Source organism: Mixophyes fleayi, chromosome 7 (assembly GCF_038048845.1).
Source record: "Mixophyes fleayi isolate aMixFle1 chromosome 7, aMixFle1.hap1, whole genome shotgun sequence".
Lineage (NCBI taxonomy): Eukaryota > Metazoa > Chordata > Amphibia > Anura > Limnodynastidae > Mixophyes > Mixophyes fleayi.
In genome coordinates this window covers 24,677,414-24,690,221 of record NC_134408.1, presented here as the reverse complement: position 1 = coordinate 24,690,221, position 12,808 = coordinate 24,677,414, and the positions used below count along the sequence as shown (strand labels likewise).

The 12,808-nt window shown below is 40.0% G+C and overlaps 1 protein-coding gene across 1 annotated transcript in view; it reads left to right on the top strand.

Annotated features, from left to right (window-relative positions):
- The window catches only part of NLRC3 (NLR family CARD domain containing 3), a 37,206-nt gene that overhangs the window by 15,080 nt on the left and 9,318 nt on the right, over nucleotides 1-12,808 (top strand). Inside the window, exons 5-10 of the mRNA XM_075179406.1 lie at nucleotides 3,537-3,623; nucleotides 6,766-6,849; nucleotides 6,926-7,009; nucleotides 8,058-8,141; nucleotides 10,765-10,848; nucleotides 11,029-11,112. Coding sequence (XP_075035507.1) covers nucleotides 3,537-3,623; nucleotides 6,766-6,849; nucleotides 6,926-7,009; nucleotides 8,058-8,141; nucleotides 10,765-10,848; nucleotides 11,029-11,112 — 507 coding nt within the window. The remainder of the gene's footprint in view (nucleotides 1-3,536; nucleotides 3,624-6,765; nucleotides 6,850-6,925; nucleotides 7,010-8,057; nucleotides 8,142-10,764; nucleotides 10,849-11,028; nucleotides 11,113-12,808) is intronic.

The window sequence follows — 12,808 nt, the reverse complement described above, 5'->3', positions numbered from 1 at the left end:
TGATGTGCATCTACTTACTGCGCTGGAGACCTCCTTTCTGCTTGTTTGGTCACACGTAGGGGCCGGTGAATGTGCAGTGTAGCCCCGTTTGGGATTCCAGTTCCGCCGTGATAAATATTCCTATTGTGAATTATCACAGTGGAACAGAAAGCCTATAAGAAACTCTGCGGCAGATGGGCCGACTACGGCACATCGGGGGCCATGGGAGCAGAAATACATGCATCACATGGTCCTCGCTGACGGGCCGCATAGCAGCAACATGGACCGCTATGGCGGTAGTTACAGAGCCCAACTATAGTCCTAACAACAAAAATAATCCTAATCTTGGCGGTGGCTAATGTTAATGTCAGATTTATCTCCAAGATGGGATGAGATTTAACATTGTCAAATAATTTATGTATTTTATTTCTTTTAACATGAAATTATTTTCTAACACTAAATTCACACACATTTGTTTGCAGTGTTTGTAATTTTCACCTTTGTGTGATTCAACTATAGACTGTTAATGAATGTTTGTGAATAAGGTCATTTAGATTTCTCTTCAAAGTATTTCAGGAACTAAAAAAAAAATCAGGATTTGCTATATAGATAAAACAGGAACCAGCCCATCCTACACTTTCACAAGTAAAGCAAATCATTATTAGTAGTTTTGATTAAAGAGACGTGGTTAATTAGATTATTTAAATAAGTTATGGTGATAAATTGCTTACCATAGCAATATGTTTTATTAAGACAGTAAGTACCTTTCAATATAACTCATTTCACCTGTGAGACAATGATCTGTTTCTGTTTTTCACACTTAGGGTTAGATTTACTAAACTGCGAGTTTGAAAAAGTGGGGATGTTGCCTATAGCAACCAATCAGATTCTAGTTATCATTTATTTAGCACTTTCTACAAAATGACAGCTACAATCTGATTGGTTGCTATAGGCAACATCCCCACTTTTTCAAACCCGCAGCTTAGTAAATCTAGCCCTTAGTTTCCATTTAAAGAACATGCTACGAATTAAATAATTGTTAAAAATGTATTGTACTAGAAATCATTTGGCCCACTTTATTGTAAGTGGAAAAAAAGTGGTAAATTGAAACAGAACATTCTTTATGAAATACTCTGCTATTCCTCATGCAGTTTAGTGGCATTTAGCAATGTTACTGTTGTGTTTTGTGCATTTCTCTCTGCCTCTGCCGCATCTATGACAGCATGCTTGTTATACATTTTTATGGCACATATACAGTGATTATACAAATATTTATCACTTTGGCATTTTTTTTACACTTTATTTTCTTACACAATGTCATTTAATAGATTTATTTGGAAAATCTTACCACCGATCAACGCAAAACACGCTGTAATGTCAAAAAAGAGAACATCCAATCGTTTTCTTAATTAGTTAAAGAAAAAAGAAAATAATTTATTTAGTATTTGTAACTTTTGTCAAGACGCATCTAAATAAACCCTGGAGCGATCAGTTATCTTCAGAGGTTAATTAATAATTTCATGGCGTCTACCTATCTATAAGAGTTTCAATTGATTTCAAAATGAATACACCTGCCTGTGAGAGTGCCTGTAATTGATCAGCACATTTCCAAACAAGAGGTTCATCATGAACAGCAGAGAATGTTTAAGAAAATTGGAGAAAAGGTTGTTGAACAGCACCAAACCAGGGGAATATCTCCCAGGAACAATATAAAGTCCAACATAACGAAATGGAGAGTATATTTCACAACTGTGAATTTGTTTAGAACATGCCGTCCTCCATAACTTAGCACCCACCTGAGAAGAAGACTTGGTAGGCATGCCACCAAGAGACCTATTTCAACTTTGACAATGTTACAGCCCTCCACGGCAGAGACTAAAGAAACTGTCCATAGGACAACTATAGCCTGGGTACTTCATAAACCTGTGCTTTATGAGAGGCTGGCAAAAGGAAAACTATTCTTGAAGACTTCCTTAAAATTTAAAATTTGCAGTAAGAATAGACACCCGCATACCAAGTGGAGAAAAATTCTATGGTCTGATGTCAATGAGATGGCACTATTTGGTCTCAATACTAGGCACTATATTTCCTGCAAGCCAAACACTGTGCCTTCCGTGATAGTAGGAGCAAAATGCTATTTGGATGATTCTCGGCTTCAAGCACTGTAAATCTTGTCCAAATAGAAGATCATGTGGACAAATCTTCAGGAACGTCTGCTGTGATCTGCAAGAGACCTAGGACTTGGGAGAAGAGTTCTATTCCAGCAGGATATTGACCCAAATCATACAGCAAAAGCCACATTGGTGTGGCTTAAACCTTAATAAAATCAATGTCCTGGCGTGTCCTAAGCAAAGCCCAGACCCAGTCTCATCGAGAATCTGTGGAATGATTTGTAAACCGGACGGAACTCGAGCAATATGGTAGAATGGGTAATGATAGCAGAGTCCAGAGAGCTGGTACAGACTCAACCAATCAGGTGCAATGCCGTAATGGCTGGTAAAGGTGCTTCTACCAAGTACTAAAACTAGGGGATAAATACCTATGTGAGCAATTATTGTCTGTGCTTTCTTTGTAGTCAAATATGAAAAAAAAACTTTATTTTTTTATTTGACATTGAAATATTTTGTTTTTTGGTGGTAAGAATTCCAGAACAAAATAATTTACATTCCATGATGTAAGAAAATACAATATCAGATATAACTAACAGGGTGATTACTTTTCATAGCCATTGTGTATAAAACATTTTTTTTTTCATTCCAAGTTTCAAAAATATAAATATTTTTATACTACGAGCACTTTTTTCCCCCTGTGCATGTACTGTCCTGTCTGATTGGGGATAATGGTCACCTTGTCTATGCTTAGTGGATTCAAAAGATTAATAAACTTGATTGGTTTGTTGTTATAAAAGTATTACATTTGGGCCATGGCACACAAGAGTGTTTTTTTTATTTATCTTTTGTAATATATTCGTTTTTTTTGGTAGCATTTTTTCCGTTACAGTGTGTGCATGTTTTTTTTGTTGTTTTATTTTTGCCGCAGGCATATGCAGAGCATTGCACCAGTTATCCTTCATATCACATCTGCTGGGCTTCACAATGAAGCCACATGCTACCACGTACACGTAATCTGGAGACATGCTATTTATATAGCGCCACTAATTCCGCAGCACTGTACAGAGAACTCACTCACATCAGTCCCTGCCCCATTGGGGCTTACAGTCTAAATTCCATACAAACACGCAGAGAGAGAGACTAGGGTCAATTGTGATAGCAACCAATTAACCTACCAGTATGTTTTAGAGTGGGGGAGGAAACCGGAGCACCCGGAAGAAACCCACGCAAACACGGGGAGAACATACAAACTCCACACAGATAAGGTCATGGTCAGGAATCGAACTCATGACCCCAGTGCTGTGAGGCAGAAGAGCTAACCACTGAGCCACCGTGCTGCCCTGTCAATTACTCTAGGCAGCTGTAATACATTGCAAGCATTTTTATTTTGCAAACTGTTAAGAAACTGCTGTCCATCTGATGTCACTTTATTTCTGTTGTACCCAGAATGGAGAATAACAACTTTAAAGATGATGTCATGGAGCTATTAGCCAGCATCCTGTGTGCCAAAGACTGCGCCATCCAGAGGATCAGGTGACAGAGCTGGGGATGAGTGTCAATATGTGGTTTATTTACTTGTATATAGGAAATATTGTGTTCTGTCCTGTAGATTATACATACAGAGGAGTTCTGTGACTATATAAAGACACAAGGCTGTAGGCCAAATACCTTTAGGCAAGTTGTGGAATCGACTTTTAACTCCTTTATAATATTATCATCTAAGCCACCGATGGGCAACGGACAGCCCTCCGAGCCTTTACCTGTGCGCTCCAGCTCCTTCCTGCCTTATAGCCAGATTTGTTTTCATAGCTTATAACACTTGTTTGGCATACCTGCTATGATATTACAGCATACATGCCAACTTTTAAAATTTCTCCCCTGGGAGATTCGTGTAAGAAGTCATGTGACAGGGGGTCAGCCCCCGTCCCCATTATAAAATGCTGAAATACATGGCATTGAATGTTTTGGGTGGGACTTAATGACACGATTAAGCCCCACCCCCACCATTCAATGCCGTGAATTTCTGACAATGCTGGAGGTTTGCCTACTCTTCCGGGAGTCCAGGATGACTCCCCGAAATTCGGGAGCCTCCCGGGAATTCCGGGAGAGTAGGCAAGTATGTATTACAGAGAGGTGACTCTTTCGCTGATTAAATATATTGTTTTAACTTATTACTAGAGTAAGGGTAATTTGCGGCCCTGTTGAAGTTAAAGGGACGGACATGTGGCCTCCGAAGTGTATCAGGTTGTCTATCACTGATCTAAACAGTACAGGATAGTCCCTTATTTATTTATTTTTTAAAAAGTTGAAATTATAAATCAAAAAAATATACTGAATATAGTTCTGCAAGGAGTAAAGTTATTTAAAGGTGTAAATGAAAAATCAAGAAGTGATGTGAGGAAGAAGTGTGAAAAATAGGTTTATTTATATGCTCTCAGTGTGAATGTGTGTTTTACCACAGGAAATGAGCAACTATAAACTGAGTCATTTCAGAAGTGTCTCTTGGTGACGTGTGTTGTGTGATTAGTGAATCTATTGGCAATGTTGTATTGTAATAGAGCATGTAACTTTAAGAACAGAGTGCACTGTGGGTCATGTGATTTAAACCAATAAGAAAGGGCAGAACAAGTTATAAAACACTAATGCACATTTTCACTATATTAATATTTTTTAGCAGAACAAGCTATGTATATATTATATATACCTATGTAATTACCATTTCTACAAACTGCTCTTGTACTAGGAACTATTTTTATGGGGTCTTACAGTAAGATGATTTTATGGAGTTATCAGAAAATATTTATGGGGTATCTGGGTACAGAATGCAAAAAGGATGGGGGGGAGGGGGGTAAGGGAACAGAATAATCAATGGCAAACGTAACACTACATCACAATCAGTTCTTAATACCAGTCATAAATGAAAGTTTATAGCAACATGTTGTCCCAATCCCATGTTCGCCACTGATCTTGGAGAGATGATAGATAAGATCAAGCAGGTGACATTTAAAGGACGGGAGACAAGCTATAAGAAATAATAATTGTGGTCTGCTGGGAAAGAAGTGAAGTCGTAGGAGGGTGGTGTACATGGGAGATCCGAGTGACCTGGTTTCCAGACCAAAGTTTAGAGGCTGTGGTACCCAAGGCAGGAGGGCAGATGGCCGAGAATTTAACTGGAGCGTTGATGCATGTTGGGAACACCAGTCTGTTAAATATGAATCAGTGAACCCCTTTCCACATCGGAATTACTTTCAATCATGCCTTCTAGATGTTGGTCAGGTTGCAGCAATGCCTCCAACAGAAATTCATTGAGTCGGGAGAGAAAATTGTTTATACTCAAGGCCATCATAAATACACTTTAATGGCATTTTCTCTAATGTGCTTGTGGAAGATGATGTTCCAGTAGCTCTAATCTGTGTCCTTATCTTCGGGTCCAGGGTCTCCCACATGTCATGCTCCCAGGAAGCTCATGGGTATCCTTAGGCTGCGTTCCAGCATAGAGTAGGAGTAGTATGGAGAGCAAGCCCCTATCTGAGGCCCGTAACCAAGATAAGGATTCCACGCTGTGGAGGGGCATGCATGTTATTGAAAATATTGGAACAGTCCTGAATCCGTCTTTGACCTCTGCAAATGAGGGGAGCGATATCCACAAGGAGCAACACGTCCTGCCTCATATGTGTAGAAAAGGAACTGTGGTCAAGGACAGGTGATAAGGCTATGTTGTCTTAGACTGGAATGAGGATGGGAGTAGCTGGTATAAGAGCAAATCTACGGCCATTATGATCCCATATTTTAAAGGTAAATGCTACCATTGGGGGCCGTTTAAAATCAGGACTCCTGCTTAGAGGGATTTCCCTGTTTCTATAGAACATCATACTATGTTGGTGCTAAATAGTTAATGATATTTAAGATAAACTTATTCACCACAGACATAATCCAAAAGCAATATGCAACTTTGCAATGTGCTAATTACTAATCTACCAATCGGTGACTGTTGCCTGATGTATACATATATTCTGGTGCTCCTGGCTCCCTCTGCTCTGGAGCCACATAGGGGTCACATTGGCTGTTCTGGTTATAGTTATGTACTTGGTTGAAAGTCCTAGCATCTCGTGACATGTTAAGTGTGGTTAGGTTGTCCCATTACTAGGCTTGTGGAAGGCAACGCACCAAAGCTTGGTGAGGAAACCTAATATTGTAGGAGCACTGAGGGCAATTTTAGGATTGGTTGGACAGTCCCAGGATACATGTTAATGTATTCTATACAGTGGTATTATGAGAAGACATTTAGGATTTGCTGACCAATGCCAATACTGGGAGGCATTTTTGGGTTGATTGGATACTACTAATACGGACGGACTTTGTAAGTTTGGTTGAGCAGTACATATTAGTGTTAATTCAACTTACTTGATAGTTGCAAATGTTTACTATAGGTTGAACCATGCAAATGCCTAGTTAGCATTGGTCCTACCTCTGAAAATATAGAAACTTGTAGATTTAGAACACACTACTTAGATATTCAGTCTATTGATGAGAGAAGCAATAAAGAAAATAATCCAAGAAAGCCAATCAAAATTATTATTTGGAAGATTATATAAGAGAACTATATTTTTATATGAGGAGCACTAAGTATGTAAGTCAGGACTAAGCAGCCCGTTATCGATATGCTTTGTTTCAGCCTTGCAGAGAACCAGCTGAGTAACCGTGGTGTGAAGGTGTTGGGAAGAGCCCTGATGGTGAACCGCACGCTCTCCGCTCTCGAGTGAGTGATCTGAAGGGACCAGTAAGATATTACTGTTCATAAACACGTCATTAACTCCTTGTATTATGTGCCACAGCCTCCATGGAAACACCATTGGACCCAGCGGTGCCAGGGCCTTGGCAGAGGCGCTGAAGAACAATCGCGTCCTGTTGAGCCTGAAGTAAGTGGAGTCACACACTCGTAGACCAAACTTCCTCAGTTACTTGTCCGTACTGTGTTGTCAGCCATCAGCTGCCTATGAAGATTTATGGAAATAAGAAGGGCAAACAGCAGCCAATCAGATCGTCTTCTGTACATCAGATCAGTGAGCCCAGTGCATCTGCTCATGTTGTCTGGCAGTCTGCATTAAATCACTTAGACTGACTCAGCTGACATGACTGGTGGAATGGAGGAGTGTAACAATTGGACCGGACATAGAATCTGTTAGATAGTATATTCTCTTAATGTTGAACTCCATCTACAGACATAGGCAGCACACTGTAAACTAATAAGGTTTGCAATATACATGTGCAAACAAGTATTTATTGAGATTTATTTTTGCCATAAAGCTTCTAGTGAGTTACACATGGTCAGTAACAATACACAGGTAGGCTGTGCTCAAGTGGTATTAAGGGCCTAATGTGCGCCAAGAAAACATTCCCCACATCATAACCACCATCACCAGCCTGCACCGTTGACACAAGGCAGAATGGATCCATGATGTTTGCTCAAAATTCTCAACCATCCAACTGCATATTGCAGCAGAAATCCAGGTTCATCAGACCAGGCAGCATTTTTCCTTCATCTTTCCAGTTTCGTTGAGCCTGTGCTCACTGTAGCCTCAGTGTCCTGTCTTAGATGACAGGAGAGGAGCCTGGTGTGTTCTTCTGTTGCTGCAGCCCGTCCACTTCAAGGTTCAACGTGCTGCATTCAGAGATGCTTTTCTGCATACTGCTGCTGTAACTCACGGTTATTTAAGTAACGGTCATCTTCCTGTCAGTATAAACCAGTCTGTCCATAGTCCTCTGACCTCTCTCATTAACAAGGCATTATCGCCCACAACACCACCACTCACTGGATAATTGGTCTGCAAACTATAGAGACTTTTGTGCATGAAAATCCCCGGAGATCAGCGGTTTCTGACATACTTTAAAGTACTTTGTGGGATTTCCTACATTAAGTGTAATTAAATGTCTCTCCAATGTCCCTTGTCACTGTCTCTCTTGCAGTTTACAGAACAATCATATTAAATCGGAGGGGGCACAATTTCTGGCTCAGTCTCTATTGCTGAATCGCAAGCTGAAGGCCCTGAAGTGAGTATCTGTAACAACTCTACCACTTACATGTTAGTCCCTTGACAAACCACAACAGATAAAGACTGCTTTGGGCACTTGTCATAGTATAAATAATATCTCCACATGTTCAAGGTTCTTTTAAAGGTTTTCAGCACTCCAACAACAAGTCTTGGCAGTTTTATATCTGGTTTATTATTATAAAGAACAGTTCTAGAATACAAGAAGCAAATCAGATTGAATGCTTAATAAAATGTATGGTCCACTGGTACTATGTACCTACACGTCTTCAAAAGATACTGCCTGATTCCTCTGACAGATGTTGGCGTTTATGCTCTGGCGCAGGCTCATTCCTACACATATGGTGGGATTGTCCGAAACTGATCCCCTTCTGGCGGGAAGTTAAATCTCTGATAGAAACGGTAATCCAAACCCCCTTACCCCTCGAGCCAAAATTCTTCCTTTTACCCCTCGGGTTTCCCATGGCCACTAGACACCAAAATAAACATGCTCGCCACATAATTTCTGCGGCCACATGTCAAATTGCCATTGAATGGAAACAGGCTTCCCCCCTTCACTTACCGCTGTGATTAATAGGATATGGCAAACCCACCGGATGGAGTATATGACTAGCATTATACGGAACTCCGCCAAATCCTTTACCAAAGTCTGGAACCCCTGGATGTCTTTCTTCCAATACAGCTCCCCCTTCATTTAGTCATATCCCCCTCCCATTCCCAACCCTTCCCCTTTCTTTTCTCGTTGCATCCAATCTCGGGGTGACTTCTGCCACATCACTACTCCTCTCTACCTATCTCTGTATCATTTTTCTCTCTCTCTCTACTCCTCTCTTTCCTTTCTCTTCTTATCCTTCCTTTAAAATATAAAAATATACCGGTCTTTCTTGTTTATCATTTAAAAGAATCTGATATACTGATTATATCCTGTACGATATGAGATGTCTCTGTATTGTATTGTATACCTTATGTGACCGTTAATAAACATTTGGTTTAAAAAAAATTAAAAAATGTATGGTCCACATCATGCAGCTTCTGTTCCCTGGTGACACCCAACTCGGCGCCCTCGGTAGAAACCTGGTGAAACGGCTACAAAGGCTCAAAGATCCAAACGGGCCAAGAAGTGGCCTAAATCACATTGACCTTAATGTCTTTTATATTCTTTTCACCTTATGAAATCCCTTCATTAACATGTAGCCATAAATAAGTGTTACATATACAGTGCATGAAGATACCTCTATTGGTTAGCATAAATATCACATGGGTAATATGTAATATTCCATTTAGCGTGTTGAGCAGCTGGTTAAAATGTGCGATCATGAGAGCACTAAGTGGGAACCAAAATATAAAACTTCACAGTTTCAGCCATCCCCTGAGACTCCCAGAAAGTATCTCCTTGTCTATCTATTCTCAGTACTATGTGCACTGACCTATATGTATTAGAATCTGTCCTGTACAACACCTTTTAAGTCTGTGTAGAAGTTGCTTGTATCCTGTTAACGCTTTCCACAGTTTAGCCCATGCCTTTGGCTACATCACTATATAGCAATGTGGCTTGAAAATATATTTGACATCCTAATATTAGCAGAGGTCAGGTAAATCTCTGCATTACTATTACATTGTTGTCAACTAATTTTGTTTTAATAGGGACAGGCCAAGGTTTTAAACATTTGTCCGTGACATTTTTCTCAATGCATATATCCCTATTTGTCTGTAGTGACCAAATGCACAGTACAATTCCTATTTTTCGGCATGTTAAGTGCAATTCTTACCACCTTTTCTAATTCACTAGGCTTTGAAAGTTAATATTAGTCCCAAATTAATATTATTATTATTATGACATACAGTAAATATGACATGGTGAGGACTGTAAGGCTCCAAGGTCCGCAGGATAGTATGACACTGAAGCGGTGGGGATGTACAGTTTCAGCAACAATGCTACAGTCTCCTTCTGTAAGGACTCATTTAGTCATCAGGTAGTTGCTGGTGCAACAATTTCCCCCTTGGCAGGAACAGAGTTTTAGCAAGGTCAAGGGGTCAGAAAAAGCAGTATTGGGATCTCAATAGCTGTAGAAATTTTCTTAGACCAAATAGGGCATCTAGAAATCCCATTCCTATATCCCTTTACCATGTAGCTACATGCCACACCTCGGGGTAAATGAATCAAGCTGAGAGTTTTCCGGCGGGTTTGAAAAACCAATCAGATTCTAGCTATCATTTATTTAGTACATTCTACAAAATGACAGCTAGAATCTGATTGGTTGCTATAGGCAACATCTCACTTTTCAAACCCGCCGAAAAACTCTCAGCTTGATACATTTACCCCCTCATCTCCACCACGTCTTATCTGTATAAAATATATTCTACCAGTAATTTAACATCAGGTCTCAGCACCTCCGACATATCACTCAGCTGTTACTTGTATCCTCAGCCAAATGGACTCGGATAATTTCTTTAATGTTCAAACTGTATATCATTATTTAACCTATTTTTTATCTATTAGTAGCTTTTTGCTGTTTTTTGTTTATTTGGCATCTTAGTCGTACTTTGGGGAACCATCCTTATCCCCAAGTTTATAACCCTGATCCTTGTTGGCTAAAATAAGACTTTGTTTTGTCACCTGACAGCATCAAGAAGAACAACATTGGGGTAGAGGGAGCAAAGAGCTTAGCAGCCAGTCTGAAGGAGAACCAGGTGCTACAGGAGCTGTGGTAAGGTCTACATTTATATCTATCTGCGGGTACGAGTGTCCAGGCTGCAGCATCAGAGGGCTCCTGTCATCTGCTCATTCAAATACCTGTCTATGGTCCTGACTCTTTCTATATAAATGTTACTGTTATTTGTACTGATCCATCTCCTCATGTTTTGACGTCCTTTCTGTTGTGCTGCAGGTTATCAAGCAACACCCTGGGGGACCTCGGAGCCGCAGCCTTAGCTGAAGCTCTCACCACAAACTCAAGCTTAAGCACCCTCGAGTAAGTTACATTCTGAGAAGATAGAGAGATGAATAATTCTGCAGCTGTGTGGGAATATGAGGAGATGCTTGGCAGGTCTTTCCTAAGATCTTTGGAAAGTTTTTTTCTTCAGAGTGTGGGAGCAAGTTAATTTTATTCTGCAGAATTGTAGCTCAGTTCCAAGGTTCCGTTTAGAGCTTAAAGAATTAAGTGTACTGGTTTTGTCAGTGGTAAGTTGAGCAGCAGGGCCACCATTTCCCTCATTACAGTCAGAATGTAACAGGGTACAGATCTGCAAGTTGTAGGTAATGACAATCTACAATCTGGTGTATGACTATTTAAGACTGTGTTGTATTCCCTCACTGCATGTGTCCTGATTAGCAGTATTTTTAGGTCTTGTTGGGTTGAATAGTGACTAGCTGTAGTAGTAATTAGCTGTATGTCATGTGTTGATTAGCAATATATGCTGGTTTTGTAAGAAGTACATGGGCAGCATGGTGGCTTAGTGGTTAGCACTCCTGCCTCATAGCACTGGGGTCATGAGTTCAATTCCTGACCATGGCCTTATCTGTGGGGACTTTGTATGTTCTAACCATGTTTGCGTGGGTTTCCTTTGGGTGCTCCGGTTTCCTCCGACACTCCAAAAACATACTAGTAGATTCATTGGCTGCTACTAAATTGTCCTTAGTCTCTCTCTGTCTGTGTGTGTGTATGTATATTAGGGGATTTAGAATGTAAGCTCCAAAGGGGCAGGGACTGATGTGAGTTCTTTGCACAGTGCTCCGGAATTAATGGCGCTATATAAATATATGATGTTGCAGATCATAGTCTTTAGGCCTTCTTGGAATGCGTATCTGCAGGTCTTATTTTTATGAAGTGTGTATTAGGTCTTCTGAAGTCTTGTTGTGATGATTGCTGAGTATCTACAGGTCATGTTTTGATGAGTCGTGAATATCCAATGATTTTGTAGGGCTGAGTAATGCAGGAGTTGTTATGATGAGTAGTGAGTATCTGTAAAGGATATATTTACTACACTGTGGGTTTGAAAAAGTGGAGATATTGCCTATAGCAGATTCTAGTTATCATTTATTTTGTACATTCTACAAAATGACAGCTAGAATCTGATTGGTTGCTATAGGCAACATCTCTACGTTTTCAAACCCGCAGTTTAGTAAATATACCCCTAAGTCTTATTTGGTGGAGTAGCGACTATACGCAGGTATTGTAGTGAGTCTGCAGATTTTTTTTAGTTTGTGCACTGAGTATCTGCATGAATTGAGTAGTGACTGTATACAGGATTATTTATAATGAGTAGCAACCACCTGAAAATGTGAGTAACAAGTATCTTCAGGTTGTGTGATGCCTAGTGACTTTTTGCAGGACTTGTGATTAATAGTAACTTTCATCAGGTGTTATTTTAGTAATGATGATCTCTGCAGGTATTGCAGCATCCAGATCTCCATCACCATCACCCTTTATCTACAATGAATGCCGCCATTACTAATAATGTGAAATGATTAGTGTACTATCCTGGAGGGATATCTGCAATGCTTCATATACAGATATCCATGTTTCATTTAGCCCCTGAAAGATCTTGCAGAGCTTATTATACTTTGGACTTTATCAGCTGCCTTGTTTCATAAACACCAACAATCCTTCAGGGAATTCTATTGTTGCCATTTTGACTAGTTTGCATCACCTACTGAGTCTTGTTTAA